The 15444-nt window shown below is 48.0% G+C and overlaps 1 protein-coding gene across 2 annotated transcripts in view; it reads right to left on the bottom strand.

The window, feature by feature from the left end:
- The window catches only part of LOC146080233 (spindle assembly abnormal protein 6 homolog), a 101594-nt gene that overhangs the window by 71337 nt on the left and 14813 nt on the right, over positions 1-15444 (bottom strand). For both annotated transcript variants that reach the window (XM_083187262.1, XM_083187272.1), the window contains exon 2: positions 12765-12825. In XM_083187262.1, coding sequence (XP_083043388.1) covers positions 12765-12825 — 61 coding nt within the window. The remainder of the gene's footprint in view (positions 1-12764; positions 12826-15444) is intronic.

The following is a 15444-nucleotide window of genomic DNA, read 5'->3' as shown; positions in this document are numbered from 1 at the left end:
CCCCGCGAGGGGACGCGTATACCTGTGAAGTTATACGCGTCCGCTCGCCACACTATTCTATTCTCAACTCCACGCCGACGTGGATAGTAGGGGAATGAAAAGGTCGGAGGACGCGCACCGCCGCCGCTCGCCACGCTTCGGGTTGGCGTCTATCGTGGGGTGACGACGGGGACATCTATACTGTGAAATGGGTCATATTGGCCCAATTCACATTTTTCACATTTTTTCACGATTTCAATGTTAAAAAATCTTTTAACATTGAAGCCTATGGAAAAATCGGGGGCATCGCGTCGAGACCATTGTTAATGGTCCCGACCGACGCGATGCCCCCGATATTTTACCTTTCCCGACACGATTTCAATGTTAAAATATTTTTTAACATTGAAGCCTATGGGGAAATCGGGGGCATCGCGTCGGTCGCGTCGGGACCATTGTTAATGGTCCCGACCGACGCGATGCCCCCGATATTTTGTCTTAGCCGGCCAAATGGACCTGATTTCAAAGGAAATCGGGTCCATCGCGTTAATCGTGTACCTTAACTTAAGGTACACGATTACTCCCGATTGTGGCCGTGCTAGGAAACAAGTACCGAAGAGTCAAACGTATCAAACTGGTAAAAGCGTACAAACGTGTTCACTGATGACCATGTGGCCGCCCTACAGAGCTGAGAAGCCGTGGCTCCCCTCTGAGCGGCCCAGGATGTACTCACAGATCTAGTGGAATGTGCCTTCAAAGTTGAAGGCGGCGACTTCCCTGCCTGCACATACGCCTGTGCGATGGTCAGACGTATCCACCTGGCCAAAGTCTGTTTCGACGCCGGCCATCCTCTGCGGAAAGCGTCATAGAGAACAAAGAGAGACAATCAGACTTTCTGATAGATGATGTCCTTGCCACATAAATCCTCAGAGCCCGAACAACATCCAATGTAGACTGAGAAGAGGAATCACTCTGAAAGGCAGGAACCATGATAGGCTGATTCATGTGGTAATGTGACACCACCTTCGGAAGAAAAGACGGATGTGTACGCAACTCCGCTCTATCCTCATGGAAGATAAGATACGGAGCCTTACAAGATAAAGCGCTCAGCTCAGACACTTGGCGGGCTGAAGCTAGAGCCAGCAGTAGCACTGTCTTCCAGACGAGGAACTTTAAAGGTACCTCCTCTAGAGGCTCAAATGTCCTGGACTGGAGAAAAGAAAGGACCAAGGCTAAGTCCCAAGGAGGTGTCGGTGGGACAAACGGAGGCTGGACCCGTACAACTCCTTGAAGGAAAGTCTGGATCTCAGGAATGAGTGCTACCTTCTTCTGAAAAAGAACGGATAGAGCTGAGATCTGCACCTTCAGAGATCCCAAACGCAGACCAGCGTCCAAGCCCCTCTGGAGGAACAACAACATCCTGGACAACTTAAAGTTCTGAAAGGCCATCCCTGAGATCTGCACCAGTCCGCATAGGCACGCCAAATGCGATGATAGTGAGCCGCCGAGGATGGTTACAAGCCCTCAACATAGTCGGAATGACTGAACCTGGAATTCCACTTGCCCTTAACACTTCGGTCTCAAGATCCCCCGAAACACCTCGGGATGTAGTGTCCACTCTCCTGGATGGAGATCCTCTCTGCTGAGAAAGTCTGCCTCCACGTTCTCGACTCCCGGAATGAACACGGCAGTAAGAATCACCTGCCTGCTTTATGCCCATTGCAGAATCTTGGATACCTCTGCCATGGCCATCCTGCTTCTCATGCCCCCCTGTCGGTTCACATAGACAACCGCTGTGGCATTGTCCGCTTGAATCTTTATTGGTCTTCCCTGAAGATAATCCTGTGCTGCTAGCAAGGCGTTGTAAATTGCCCTTAGCTCCAACACGTTGATGGATAACTGACTCTCTGAAGTCCCATCTCCCCTGAAGACGAAGACCGAGCACCACTGCTCCCCAACCTCTCAGACTTGCGTCTGAGGCTAGGAGAATCCAGTCCCAGATGGCAAATCTTCGCCCCTGTCTGAGGTGCTCTGAGTGAAGCCACCAGAGTAAGGACTGACGAGCCCGGGCTGAAAGCCGAATTAGTCTGTGTAGAGACAGATGCGACCCCGCTCCCTTCCTTAGGAGATCCAGCTGGAAAGGTCTGGAATGGAATCTTCCCCACGTTACCGCTGGGAAGGAAGCCACCATCTTTCCCAAGAGCTGAACACATACGTGAAGCTGAACTCGACGCGGTTGCAGAACCCTGCGGGTCAACGCTGTTATGGAACTGATCTTGTCCTCCGGTAGGAACACTCTCTGAACTGAAGTGTCCAACCAGAGTCCCAAAAAAAGAATCCTCTTGGAAGGAGTCAGAGTGGACTTCTTGAAATTTAGAAACCAACCAAAGGTTGACGAGGGTCTGAACCGTCAGATGCGCGTGTTCCTCCAGTAATTCCACCGACGACGCCTTGATGAGCAGATCGTCCAGGTATGGAATTATGGTCACCCCCTTATGTCGTAGAGAGGCGATAATGACTGACAGAGTCTTTGTGAAAACTCTGGGAGCCGACGATAACCCAAAAGGGAGGGCCCTGAATTGAAAGTGATCCTTCCCTATGGCAAACCTTAGGTAAGCCTGGTGAGGCTTCCAAATGGGAACATGAAGGTAGGCATCCTTGATGTCCAATGATAGCATGAACTCGTTCAGTTCCAAGGATGCAATGACAGAGTGAATCGACTCCATCTTGAAAGGTTGGTATGATACCAATAGATTCAGGGATTTGAGATTTAGGATGGGTCTGACTGACCCGTCTGGCTTGGGCACTACAAAAAGATTTGAGTAGTACCCCTTGCCTCTCTGTGTCGTCAGTACCGGGATGATAACTTGGGACTTCAGCAAGATATCTATCGCCCCCTGAATAGCCGACCTCTTGTCCTGAGACACGGGAAGAGCCGTGGTGAAAAAACGTGTGGGGGGAGGAAGGTCGAACTGGATTCGATAACCGTCCGAAATGAGCCTGCGAACCCAAGGGTCCTCCGAAAGGGAGAACCACTGGGTTCTGAAGTCCAACAGGTGAGCTCCCACCTCCGGATCCCCCACAAAAGCTGGCAAACCGTCATGCCACCGGCTTCTGAGGTGGCTTAGGCTCCTGTGGTCGAGCGTTGGAGTGAGGGCGGGCTCTAGCCCGAGAGCCTCTGGAGGCCTGAAATCCACGTCCTCTACCACGAAAGGACTGCTGCGGACCAAAGGACTAAAAAGACGGTCCCGTATAGTGACGCTGTGCAGGTGGAGCTGCTGAGGGAAGGAATGCTGACTTCCCCCCAGTAGCTTGCGAAATCCACTTATCAAGCTCCGGTCCAAACAGGATGTCTCCTGTGAACGGAAGCCCTTCTACTGCTCTCTTGGACTCGGCATCTGCCTGCCATGAACGCAGCCACAATGCTCTCCTTGCGGATATGGCGTTGGCCGAAATACGAGCAGATATAAGCGAAATATCCTTAGCCGAGTCACCCAAAAAGGCTGCAGACTCCTTTATGTGCTCTGCTAATTGACCAATCTCATCCCGAGACATACCTGAGTCCAAACCCTCTAGAATCATTTCCACCCATCTAGCATTGGCCTTGATTACCCAGGCTGATACTATGGAAGGTCTAAGTTGGGCACCCGGCGCCGTGTAAATGGTCTTTAGGGTGGCCTCTAGCTTGCTGTCCGATGGATCCTTCAAAGATGCTCCCGGAACCGGCAATGTCGTCTTCTTGGATAACCTGGACACAGACGCGTCCACTGGAGGCGGAGTCTCCCACTTGCCTAAAGCAGCTGGGTCAAAGGGATATAAAGATGGAAAGCGTCTAGGCATCTGAAAACGCTTATCCGGGTTCCTCCAGGCTGCTACAAGTTGATCCTGGTTTGGACAAGGAAAAACAATAGCAGACCTCTTTGTCAGACCAAACAGGTCCAGTTCCTGCGGTTGAGGAGCAGGGTCCAGGTAAATTAAGAACCTGCTTAACCACAATAATAAGGGCTTCAATGCCCCCAGGGGTAGGATCCGGTTCAACAGGATCATCCTGCACCTCCTCCCACTCTCCTTCCTCCATTTCTTTAAACGGAGGCTCCTCGTCAGAATCATCCAACTGAAACATAGCCTGCAAAGGCCGCTTCTGGCTAACAGAAGCCTGTTTCTGGGTCCTATTCATTGAAGAAGCTAAGGACTCCACAGACTTAGCCAGGGTTGAGGCCCACGCTGGTTCAGCCCTGCGTGACTCTGCCAATTCTGCAGATAATTTGGACATATTCCCTGCTAGCAGGGAAGCCCAGTTAGGAGCAGTGGGCTCGTCTATCAAAGACCCCGTAGGGGAAGCAGAACAGACCTGACAAAGCGTTGGTTTTCCATCTGCAGAGTATTGAGCAAATTTAATGTTACAAGAAGTGCAAATAAATGCCTTCTTGGAAGCCTTGGTGCCTGACCTGCCCGTCATGCTCCCCGCGCAAGTCCGGTCCACACAAACCTCTTGCGTCTTACACACACACACACACACACACACACACACACACCACACTTAAGACACCAGGGGCTGCGGGACCTGAAGGGAAACAAGCCCTGATACCCACAAACACCCCTGAATTCACCCCTAAATATATACCCACAAGGGGTTAACAGGAGTCGCTGGCTGCAGTAGTCCTATGGAATAGGAAAAGAGCAGACCTTACACATAGCAACAATTGTGTGTGTGTGTAGCGCATAGCAATGGGCCGCGCCATTCCCGCCTCAGGCTTAAAGCCTATACATTACATCACCTTCTCCCCAGCAGCGTCCTGTAACAGCGCCGCAGCGCGCACCTCTCACCTCGCGCCCAGCGCTCCGCTGACCGCCCGCTCCACTCCCGCACCCCTCTGCCCCTATAATCAACTAGGACAGGGGGAACTCAGAGCTGGAGAGCCGGCAGAAACAGCGCTGCAGCGGCGGCGCGAAATCCAAGATGGCGGCGCTGCGAGGCTGCACGTGAAAACGGCAGCAGTTAGGAGGGGGACAAGAATTAGCACTTACCCGAGGCTGCTACCGCTTGAGTGGCTGGCAGACCCTTTGTAGAATAGGGCTGGCAGGAGCACAAAATGTCTGGGCAGGCACCTTTAGGGAGGCCCTGACCGACAACCTGGTTCCAGAACCAGGGGCGCAGGAGACCCGGACCCAAGCTTTTAAATAAGCAGGGAAGGGCTCTGTATCCTTATAGAAGTGTATTCTGCAAAGGCAGACTCTTTAGAAAACGAACAACCTGCAGGAGCAGGTAGAATGGTGACCAGCTCCCTGGGCACAATTTTCTAACTGGGGGCTGATGGGGCTTATGCAGCCCACACACGCGCCGATGCCGGCGGTGCGATGCTGTACGATGGGGTGCGCGCTCCCGCGGCACCTCATCGTACAGTACAAAAAAGGGATTTTTGTAAGAACTTACCGTTCGAATCCCTTTCTCTGATATGGTCCTGGTGACACAGCTCAACACTGGGATGTAGGAGGGTCCGAAGGAGCCAGGCACCTATCCTAAAGTTTTAGAGGGTAGGCTCCTCCCCTACTGCATCCCTGGACTCTTCAGTTCAATCTTTCAAAGCCACTGGAATACATTAACTCAGTACAAACGCCTGCACATATTATATGCACATTTTATAACAGAAACTGTTAACTTTTAACCATTTTAACATGAACATCATGAAACTTCTGGCATACTTACTGAGCGTAAGGGAGGGATCGCTGTGTCACCAGGACCATATCAGAGAAAGGGATTCGAACGGTAAGTTCTTACAAAAATCCCTTTTTCTCTTTCAATGGTCCTGGTGACACAGCTCAACACTGGGACGTTCCAGAGCCGGTCCTTTGGGAGGGTACGCTCAGGTCTGCAGCTCTCAGCACTGCTCGCCAGAATGATGCGTCCTCCGACGCGAACTCATGGAATCTATAGAATTTGGCAAATGTGTGAACAGATGACCAAGTGGCAGCTCTGCAAACCTGCTCAGCTGTGGCCCCATGTCGAACCGCCCAAGAGGTGGCAACTGACCTGGTGGTATGCGCATTTATTTTGGCCGGTACTGGTCTACCCACTTTGGTGTATGCAAAGGCTATCACAGACCGCAACCACCTAGCAATAGTCTGCTTAGATGCAGGCCAACCAATTTTGTGTACGTCATACAATACCAACAATGTGTCAGTCTTCCTGACACTCTTCACTCTGTCCACATATATGCGTAAGGCACGCACAACATCCAAAGTTCTCAACTTGTCCCTTTTCTTAGAACCCTCTGGGGGTTGAAACACAGGTAGAACTATCTCCTGATTTAAATGGAAGGTAGATACCACCTTCGGTAAAAACTGAGGCACTGTTCTTAAAACAGCCCTGTCATCATGAAAAATTAAGAAGGGAGATTTACATGACAAAGCTCCCAATTCTGAAACTCTTTTAGCAGATGCTACTGCTAACAAAAACACTAGCTTCCACGTGAGAAACTTAAAGTCAGCCGACCTTAAAGGTTCAAATGGTGCCTTTTGAAGGCATTCCAAAACCAGTGATAGATCCCAAGGTGCTACTGGTTGCTTGTATGGAGGTTTCAACCTGGATACTCCTTGTAAAAAGGTTTGAATTTCCGGCAAAATGGCTATCTTTTTCTGGAAATAGATGGACAAGGCCGAAATCTGCACCCTCAGTGACTGAAGGCTTAGACCCGATGAAAAACCATCTTGTAAGAATTCCATCATTCTTGATAGCTTCAAATGAGATGTATGAGCCTTTCTTCTCTCACACCATCGAATGTAAGTCTTCCAGACTCTATAATAATTTGCCGAAGATACAGCTTTCCTGGCTTTTATCATCGTCTGTACTACTGCCTCAGAAAACCCTTTTCTTTTCAAAATGGTGGTTTCAATAGCCAGGCCGTCAAAATCAATCGATCTGAATCCAGGTGATTGAATGGGCCTTGTCTTAGAAGGTCTGGTCTCAGAGGTAGACGCCATGATTCCACAGACAACCTCTGAAGCCTCGAGTACCAGGACCTCCTTGGCCAATCTGGGGCCACTAAGATCACTGGAACCTTCTGCCCCTGTATTTTCTTCAGAAGTCTCGGTAACATTGGTACTGGTGGGAATGCATAAAGGAGATCTCCCTGCCAGTGAATAGTCATGGCATCCACTGCCTCCGCTAGTGGATCCCTTGTTCTGGCATAGAACCTGGGCACTTGACGGTTGACCCTGGATGCCATCAGGTCCACATCCGGAGTTCCCCACATCGAAGTGATTTGGTGAAACACCTGAGGGTGTAAGCTCCATTCCCCTTCCTTGAGCTCCTCCCTGCTCAGAAAGTCGGCTTCTATATTCTCTATTCCTGGAATGAATATAGCCGATACAGCTGGAACATTCTGTTCCGCCCATAGGAAGATTCTGGACACCTCCCACATGGCCAATTTGCTGCGTGTACCTCCCTGGTGATTCAGATACGCCACAGCTGTGGCATTGTCGGTCTGAATCCTCAAAGGGAGGTTCAGTAACCTGTCTCCCGCCAAGGAAATCACTTTCCAGACAGCTCTCAGCTCCAAGATGTTGATTGGTAACGCTGATTCCTCTGCCGTCCACAGGCCCTGAAGCCTGAGATCCAGGACTATTGCCCCCCAGCCCCTGAGACTGGCGTCGGTAGTTACTATCAACCAGTCCCAGGTCTGTAATGACCGACCCCACTGAAGGGAATCTACTTCTGTCCACCATTTCAAGGATTCTCGAGTGTCCGAAGACAGCACTATCATCTCGGATTTCATGGTCAAAGTGTTTCCTGACCAGGCTGACAAAATGTTCCATTGGAACCTCCGAGAGTGGAACCTGGCAAATTGAAGCGTCTCGAATGACGCCACCATCTTCCCAAGGAGCTTGAGGCACCTCCATACTGAAATGCTCTGAGCCCTGAGAATCTCCTGGACTAGGGTGACCAGATCCCTGGCCTTTACCTCCGGGAGGAATACCCGATGAAGATGGGTGTCCAGTATGACTCCCAAGAATTGGAGCCTTTGTGACGGTACCAACTGAGATTTTTGCAAATTTAAAATCCAGCCGTGAGCCTGCAAAAAACTGATGGCCTCTGCCAAATGACTCTGCAGCATGGCTGCTGACTCTGCTTTGAACAGGAGATCGTCCAAATAGGGTATTACTGTGATTCCCCTGAGCCTCAGCACCGCCGCCATCACTGACATTATCTTTGTGAATACCCTTGGCGCGGTTGCTAGCCCAAAGGGTAACGCCCGGAATTGTAAATGCAGGTCTCCTATGGCAAACCTCAACAAGGTCTGATGCTCCGGGTGTATAGGGACGTGCAAATATGCGTCCTGGACATCCATGGACGCCAAAAATTCTCCCTGGTCCAGACTCAGGAGTACTGACCGTAGGGACTCCATTTTGAAATGGTCTACCCATAAATGAACATTTAGGGACTTCAAATTTAGTATTGATCTGAAAGACCCGTCTGGTTTGGGCACCAGGAACAGCGTGGAGTAAAAGACTTTCTTCCACTCTGCCCTGGGGACTGGTGTAACCACCCCTTTTTCCAAAAGGGAGTGAGCTGCTCTCACAAGAGCTGTACGAAGCCGTGCCTCCTTTGGTAAGGATGTGGGGATGAACCTCTTCGGAGGCGGCCCTCTGAAAGGGATTTTGTAACCCTGTGTTATAATATCTAACACCCAGGCATCCTGGCCTAGAGAAGCCCAAGCGTCCCTGAAGAGTGTGAGACGCCCCCCCACTTTTGTCACTGTCGGGCGAAGCCCCTGACAGTCATGCAGAGGGTTTATCCTCTCCTTTTGTGGCAGGCTTCTTGTGAAAAGAGCCAAATTTTGACTTTTGTGTCTTGCCTCTAGAGGACTGAAACCTTCCCCTGAAAGACTGTCCTCGAAAGGACGCACCACCTCTAGGGGAGGGCCGAAAGGACGGCTTAAAAGCAGAAAACCTGGACGTCTGCTTTGCTGAGGAGGCCGGCAGGAATGTACTTTTGCCGCCCGTGGTCTGCTTTATAATCTCCTCTAATTCGGTACCAAAAAGTACCTTTCCTTTGAAGGCTAATGTTTCCAGAGCCTTCTTGGACTCATTGTCTGCTTCCCAGGCTTTAAGCCAAAGCACTCTCCTGGCATTAATGGAGACTGTGGACACTCTGGTTGCCATTTTAATAGCTTCCTCCTCTGCTTCCACTGCATATTCTGCAGCTGCCTTAATCTTTTCTGCAAGCAGTAACGCACCAGGGTCAGCCTGCAGCATGGTGCATAATTCACCAGCCCACTCTATCATGGCCTTAGAGACCCAGGCTGAAGCAATAAGGGGCCGTAAGGTAAACCCCACCCCTTCAAAGATAGCCTTGAGGTTACCCTCCAGCTTTTTATCCACAGAATCTTTGAAAGCTGCACCGCCCTGTACTGGTAATACAGTAGCCTTGGACAAACGTGCCACTGAAGCGTCCACAACTGGGACCTTTTCCCAGAGCTCCGCATGAGACTCTGGCATGGGGTACAGACTAAGGAATCGCTTAGGCATCTGTAGCCTCTTATCAGGAGTTTTCCAAGCCCCTTCTAACAATTCCTGTAACCCCTCATCTGAAGGAAAAGTAACAGCCTCCTTCCGCTGTCGCTTAAAAACACCTTTAACAGGAGTCTTATCCTCCACAGACAGCTTTAAAGCCTGCTTCACAGCTACAATGAGATCCTCTATACCAGCAGCAGAGTTCTCTTCCACATCATCACCCTGATCCCAGGGGATGTCAGTATACTCTCCTTCCTCCTCATCTACCACAGTAGTCAAAGCATAAGACCTTCTAGGGGTCCCTGCCACATCATCCATTTTGTCCAGCATTTCACTGAACCTGTTGATCCCTTTAGCAGTATCCTGCATCACCTGAATCAGCGCAGGATCTGCCTGGGTAAGAGGCAAGGAGCCAGACGACTGCTGAGATGATGGCATAGGTCTCTGTGATTCTACCAGCCCATCACTCTGCCTGTCCAAAAGCTGCACCAAAGCGTTAACTGACCTGCCTAGGGCCCTGGCCCACGCAGGTTCCATCTGCTCTGCCCTATGGGGTTCACTGCCCATGGGTCTCACATCAGCGCAAGTAATACATAAGCCCCCCTTGGCCATCTGCTCAGGGACAAACTTTTGTGTGCAAACATTGCACGCGCTCAGTGCACTAAGGGCTCCCTCCCCCAAAACCACAGCCTGATGCTCAGACATGATGCAAGTGATAAATGTATATCTATCAGTATACACAGTGCAAACAATGTACAAGCGTTTATACAGAGGCAATGCACCCAATCACTTATCTGTCTGTTGGTTTCAACTGCGGGGAAGCGATGCCCAGGAAATCCAAGTCACTCTGCCAGGATCAGTAAGCCAGCTCAGCTCCGCTGCAAGCGTTCTGAAAGGCGCCAAAGTCAGAGTGAAGGAAGAGACCACAGGTCCCTGCTGCTGCGGGGTCCGTGACCTTTTGGCGCCAACCACCCCCAGCCAGCCGCTCCTCAGGTAGGATTTCCTAGTTCCAGTGTCTCCCCCTCAACTGGGGATCACTTGGAACATGCCTGTCACAACGCTGCTGTCCTCTCATCTAGGAGCTCAGCGTGTAAGCTCCGCATAAAATGGCCGCCGCCATCACGGAGCGCCTGTCCCCCATGATCCCCACCTAAATGTGGAGCCGGTTTCAGGGTACTCCGGAGCCCAGGCAGCCTTTTGGAAAAGGCTATAAGCGCTGCACAGGGAGACCAGACAGTGTCTCCCCTGTGCACAGTGAGCTGACAGGACGCGCTTCTGTCAGCTCCTGCTGCGCTAGCAGTGTGAGGATTCACTATGAGAATCCTCACACTATGCCTACCTAGCTAGGGTAAAAGTTAATAAAACAATAAAAATCCCCTAACTACTCTAATTCTTCGGCTGCTCCTGCAGCCCTTTAGAATAGCACCCACTCCAGTGGGCACCTAACACGAACTGAAGAGTCCAGGGATGCAGTAGGGGAGGAGCCTACCCTCTAAAACTTTAGGATAGGTGCCTGGCTCCTTCGGACCCTCCTACATCCCAGTGTTGAGCTGTGTCACCAGGACCATTGAAAGAGAAAAGTATGTGCTGCACATACTTTTTGTACTAGCTTTTTCTAGCACAGCATCGCATCGCATGCGCATCGTATGCACAAGGCATACGATGCGATGCTGTGTGTGCTATTTAAGCCCACAACGCACGCTGGAATCGGTGCGTGTGTGGGCTGCATTAGAGGGGAGGAGCCAGCCTTCCCTAATCAAATTAGTAGTGCCTAGCTCCCAGCTGTCCCAGCTCTAAACCCCAATGTGAGTTCCAGTGTCACCTGCTGCATGATAGAGAAATTAAGTTATGTACGAGATCTGGTGTGATATAATCTCCCAGCATGATCAGAGCATGATGGGAGAAAATAATTTCTCGGTTGAGAAGAGTATAGTTATACCCAAAGCTGATTCCCATTTCTTCTGAGCATTCGACTTGGGTAACTCAATTAGATAGATTAAACATTTTTTACCAGAAATAAATAGCACCCGTAAAATTAAATTGGGTGTGATTTTTTTGAGACAGGGTGTATGTCAAATTGGTTTGAGAATAGATTAAATTGTTTTCCACCATTGTTTGATTTGGAGGTAATGAAGAAGTTTCAAGTGTGGTAGAGAGAATTTCTATTGTAAATAAGAGAAAGGCACTAAAAGCGACCTTCAAGAAGGTCTCCAAATAATATAATACCAGAAGAGCTCAATTTAAACCAAGTTAAATTAGGGACTCATTTTGTTAAAGTGTCAATAGATATATTGCAGATAATTTGTCCCAAATTTATAGGGATACCTGTGAAGTAAACCAAAGATATTTGGTCTGTAAGCTTTGGGTATTTATGGGATTGTCTTATGTCTTGATAAAAAGGGCTGAAGCCGTGAAACATTCTTACTAGGCATTTATAGGTAATGTTTTTCTTCATTTGGGAGTCTGAAGGTGCCCATACACGGGACAATTATTGAATGCTAAATTGTATCGCATCGCATTGCAAAACGTATGCAATGCGATCTAGTCCAAATTGCATACAATAATTGTACAACATATGGGCTTCTTGAGTGCTGTCCATTGTACAGCATATTTTAGAATACCATATATACTAGAGTATAAGCCTACTTTTTCAGAAAAATTTTTATGCTGAAAAAGCCCCCCTCGGCTTATACTCGAGTGAGGGTCCCACTTGAGTAAATAAGTTTTCCCAGGTTTTTTTTGTAAAATTAGGTGCCTCGGCTTATATTCGGGTCGACTTATACTCGAGTATATACGGTATATGCACAGACACACACAAATAAAATAAAAATACTAGAAAACCAAAACCAACAGATTGCAACTTGTGATTATTTGGAGTCCATAGACTTTTCAAGAGTGTTAACGGTATTTATTTATTGGATATGTACAGTATTACAGAACTATTAGGAAAACCGGTAGTGGTTTGGCAGTGGTCACAAATATTATACCATGTTGTGGTGCAGTTTATAAAATGTACAAAGTCTGAGCAATGAAATCAAGAAAACACTGGCATTTTCATCATGCAATTCACTATCTAACTATAGCAAATGGAAAATAAAATCCTGCATTTTGTTCTGAATTTAATTCTCTATGGTAAAAATGGTTAATTTGTAGTACTGTATAACATCCCATGGAGGTAAGAGATTAGAGATTAAAGTCACATCATCAAACAGGTCACATGGAATAGACAGATGAGCTGGCCTAATTTTCTCAACTGCAAATAAATGTTAACCTACCTTTTTATGTACTGGGTTTGATGACTGATGTGTTTCAACTGTCAGCCTGACACTGGATCGTCTGTAGCAAGACAATTTTGATTTGTGCTTATTAATAATAAAATAAAATGGCATATTTGTACATTGATATATAAAGCTATAGCAAGTTGAAAATCTTCAGTATTTTAAAATAGCTTGAGGCAATAGACTGCTATTCTGTTAGAGTTCTAACAAACATCATCCATTCATGGATTAAAAAACAACATCAAAATGCTTCAATATAGAACACATTTTGCATAACCATAATACAATTGCAGCCATAACCTATGAGTTAAATAGTCAACAGAGTAAATGTAAGTGAAAGAAACACCTCCTGGGAGATCAACCTTCAAAGTTATAGAAAACCCAACAAAGATGGGCTGGAATAATTTAATCTCCTCTAAATCTCTGCAGCTGGATATACACTATTCGCTGCACCGCCTATATCATTAGTGGTATCAGCGGTGCTCCCGGACATACAATATAGGGCATACACACTAAACAATATCGTTCACCGATCTCACCTGGCCCCTTTTGAACATGCAGTCATTACAAAGATACTGTAAGCAAAATTTTACTGTATGTTCAGACGGGTTGGGATCGTTTGGTCGAATGCATTATGGTCGAATGTCATTACATCGAATCCATTAGGTCGAATTGCTAAAAGGTCGACATGATTCTAGGTCGACATGGGAAAAGGTCGAAATGATTCTAGGTCGAAAGGTCATTAGTTCGACAGGTCATTAGGTCGACAAGGTCATTAGTTCGACATTGTCTAGGTCGACATTCACAAAGTCGACATGGGGTTTTTCACTGTTTTTTTACCTGAATGTCAACACAGTCGACATGGACACAGTTTAAAGTGCACTGCATCCCCTCGCATCGCTCGCTGCGCTCGCTATGCGTCGGGCACGGTGCCTCGCTGCGTCGGGCACACTATTTTATTCTCCCACCACGCCCTAGTGGATGGTAGGGCATGAAATACTGCCTGTCAGCACATGTCGGCTCAAAAAACAGTGAAAAACCCCATGTCGACTTTGTGAATGTCGACCTAGACAATGTCGAACTAATGACCTTGTCGACCTAATGACCTGTCGAACTAATGACCTTTCGACCTAGAATCATTTCGACCTTTTCCCATGTCGACCTAGAATCATGTCGACCTTTTAGCAATTCGACCTAATGGATTCGATGTAATGACATTCGACCATAATGCATTCGACCAAATGACCGCATCCCGTTCAGACAACAAAGGGGGTCGTTAATGACCAGCATGAGCATGCATCATTAACTATATAGTGCGTACACACTAGACAATACCGTTAACATAAATATCACTTAAAAAAAAAATAGTGTGTATGCACCTTAATATTTAAAAAAGGTCTACATTTTTTTTTTCCACTTCACGGCAAAAATGGTATGTAGACAAGGATTATAAAAAGATTGTGGGAGAAGTATAACAAACAATGCAAAAATACATTTTACTTAAAGAACTATTGGTACTTGTGTAGTATCATGGCTCCCACGATGGGCATCGTACAGGGAAAAATCACATTGCATGCAATCTCATCCGATGCGATTTCATTTTTCACTGAAATTATGGACATGAGTTGAAATCATGTAAAAAGCACCCCAAATGTCATTTTTCACACTGTACCACCCCCACTATCAACGCCAACCCGAAGCGTGGCGAGCGCAGCGAGCCCACGAGGGGCGGCGGAACGCGTCCTACGACCTTTTCATACCCTCACTAACCACGTCGGCGTGGAGTTGAGAATAGAAAGTGTGGCGAGCGCAGCGAGCCACCGAGTCCCACGAGGGGACACGGATAGCTGTGAAGCCCGCGAGGGGACACTGATACCTGTGAAGGTATCCGCGTGCGCTCGCCACGCTTCGGGCTCGGTGGCTCGCCACGCTTTCTATTCTCAACTCCACGCCGACGTGGATAGTGGGGGTACGAAAAGGTCGTAGGACACGTACACATTTTCACATTTTCCAGACAACCTAGCTGCTGCACAGCTGCACTCATTAATCACTGACACATTTTAAAAGATCCACAGCTGGAGCTAATTACTTCACTTGTGATTCTGTGAGGAGACCTGCAAAACATGCACTGTTGGTAGCTCTCGAGGACTAGGGTTGGCTACCCAAAACCTAGACATTGTCAACCAAATGCTTGTGTCGACCTTCCAACCAGGTCGTCCTTAATAACTTTGACCTAGTTCAGGTGTCACCTTAACACATGTTGACCTTCAGAGGTTGACCCAATGTATGTTGACCTTTACGGTGTCGATCTTATCTTAACGACCGTATACCTGCCTAATGTTCCCTCTGAGCTTCTTTTGCAGGGTGCCGCACACTGCCCATTTTTAAAACCTCAATGCACCCTTTTTTTTTTGTGTGTGGCACTGTGTGCCTTTACGCTGACCCCACCATGCTGACATGCATCGGGGGAACATTTGGTGTGTGCCATCATGTGTAATGGGCATTATGGTGTGTGGCATTAAGAGGCATTACAGTGTGTGCCATACTGTGTAACTGTCATTATGACAGGATGTAATGTAATGGCATAGCAAAAGTATGACAATGTTTCATGGGTTTAACCCTAGTGCAGTATTCAATGTTTTTATATATATTTTTTGATTAAACACTACCTGCCAAT

This window comes from Crinia signifera, chromosome 1 (assembly GCF_055691185.1).
Source record: "Crinia signifera chromosome 1, ASM5569118v1, whole genome shotgun sequence".
NCBI classification, from domain to species: domain Eukaryota; kingdom Metazoa; phylum Chordata; class Amphibia; order Anura; family Myobatrachidae; genus Crinia; species Crinia signifera.
Note: the sequence above shows the minus strand (reverse complement) of the source record. Positions and strands in the feature narration are given on the sequence as shown.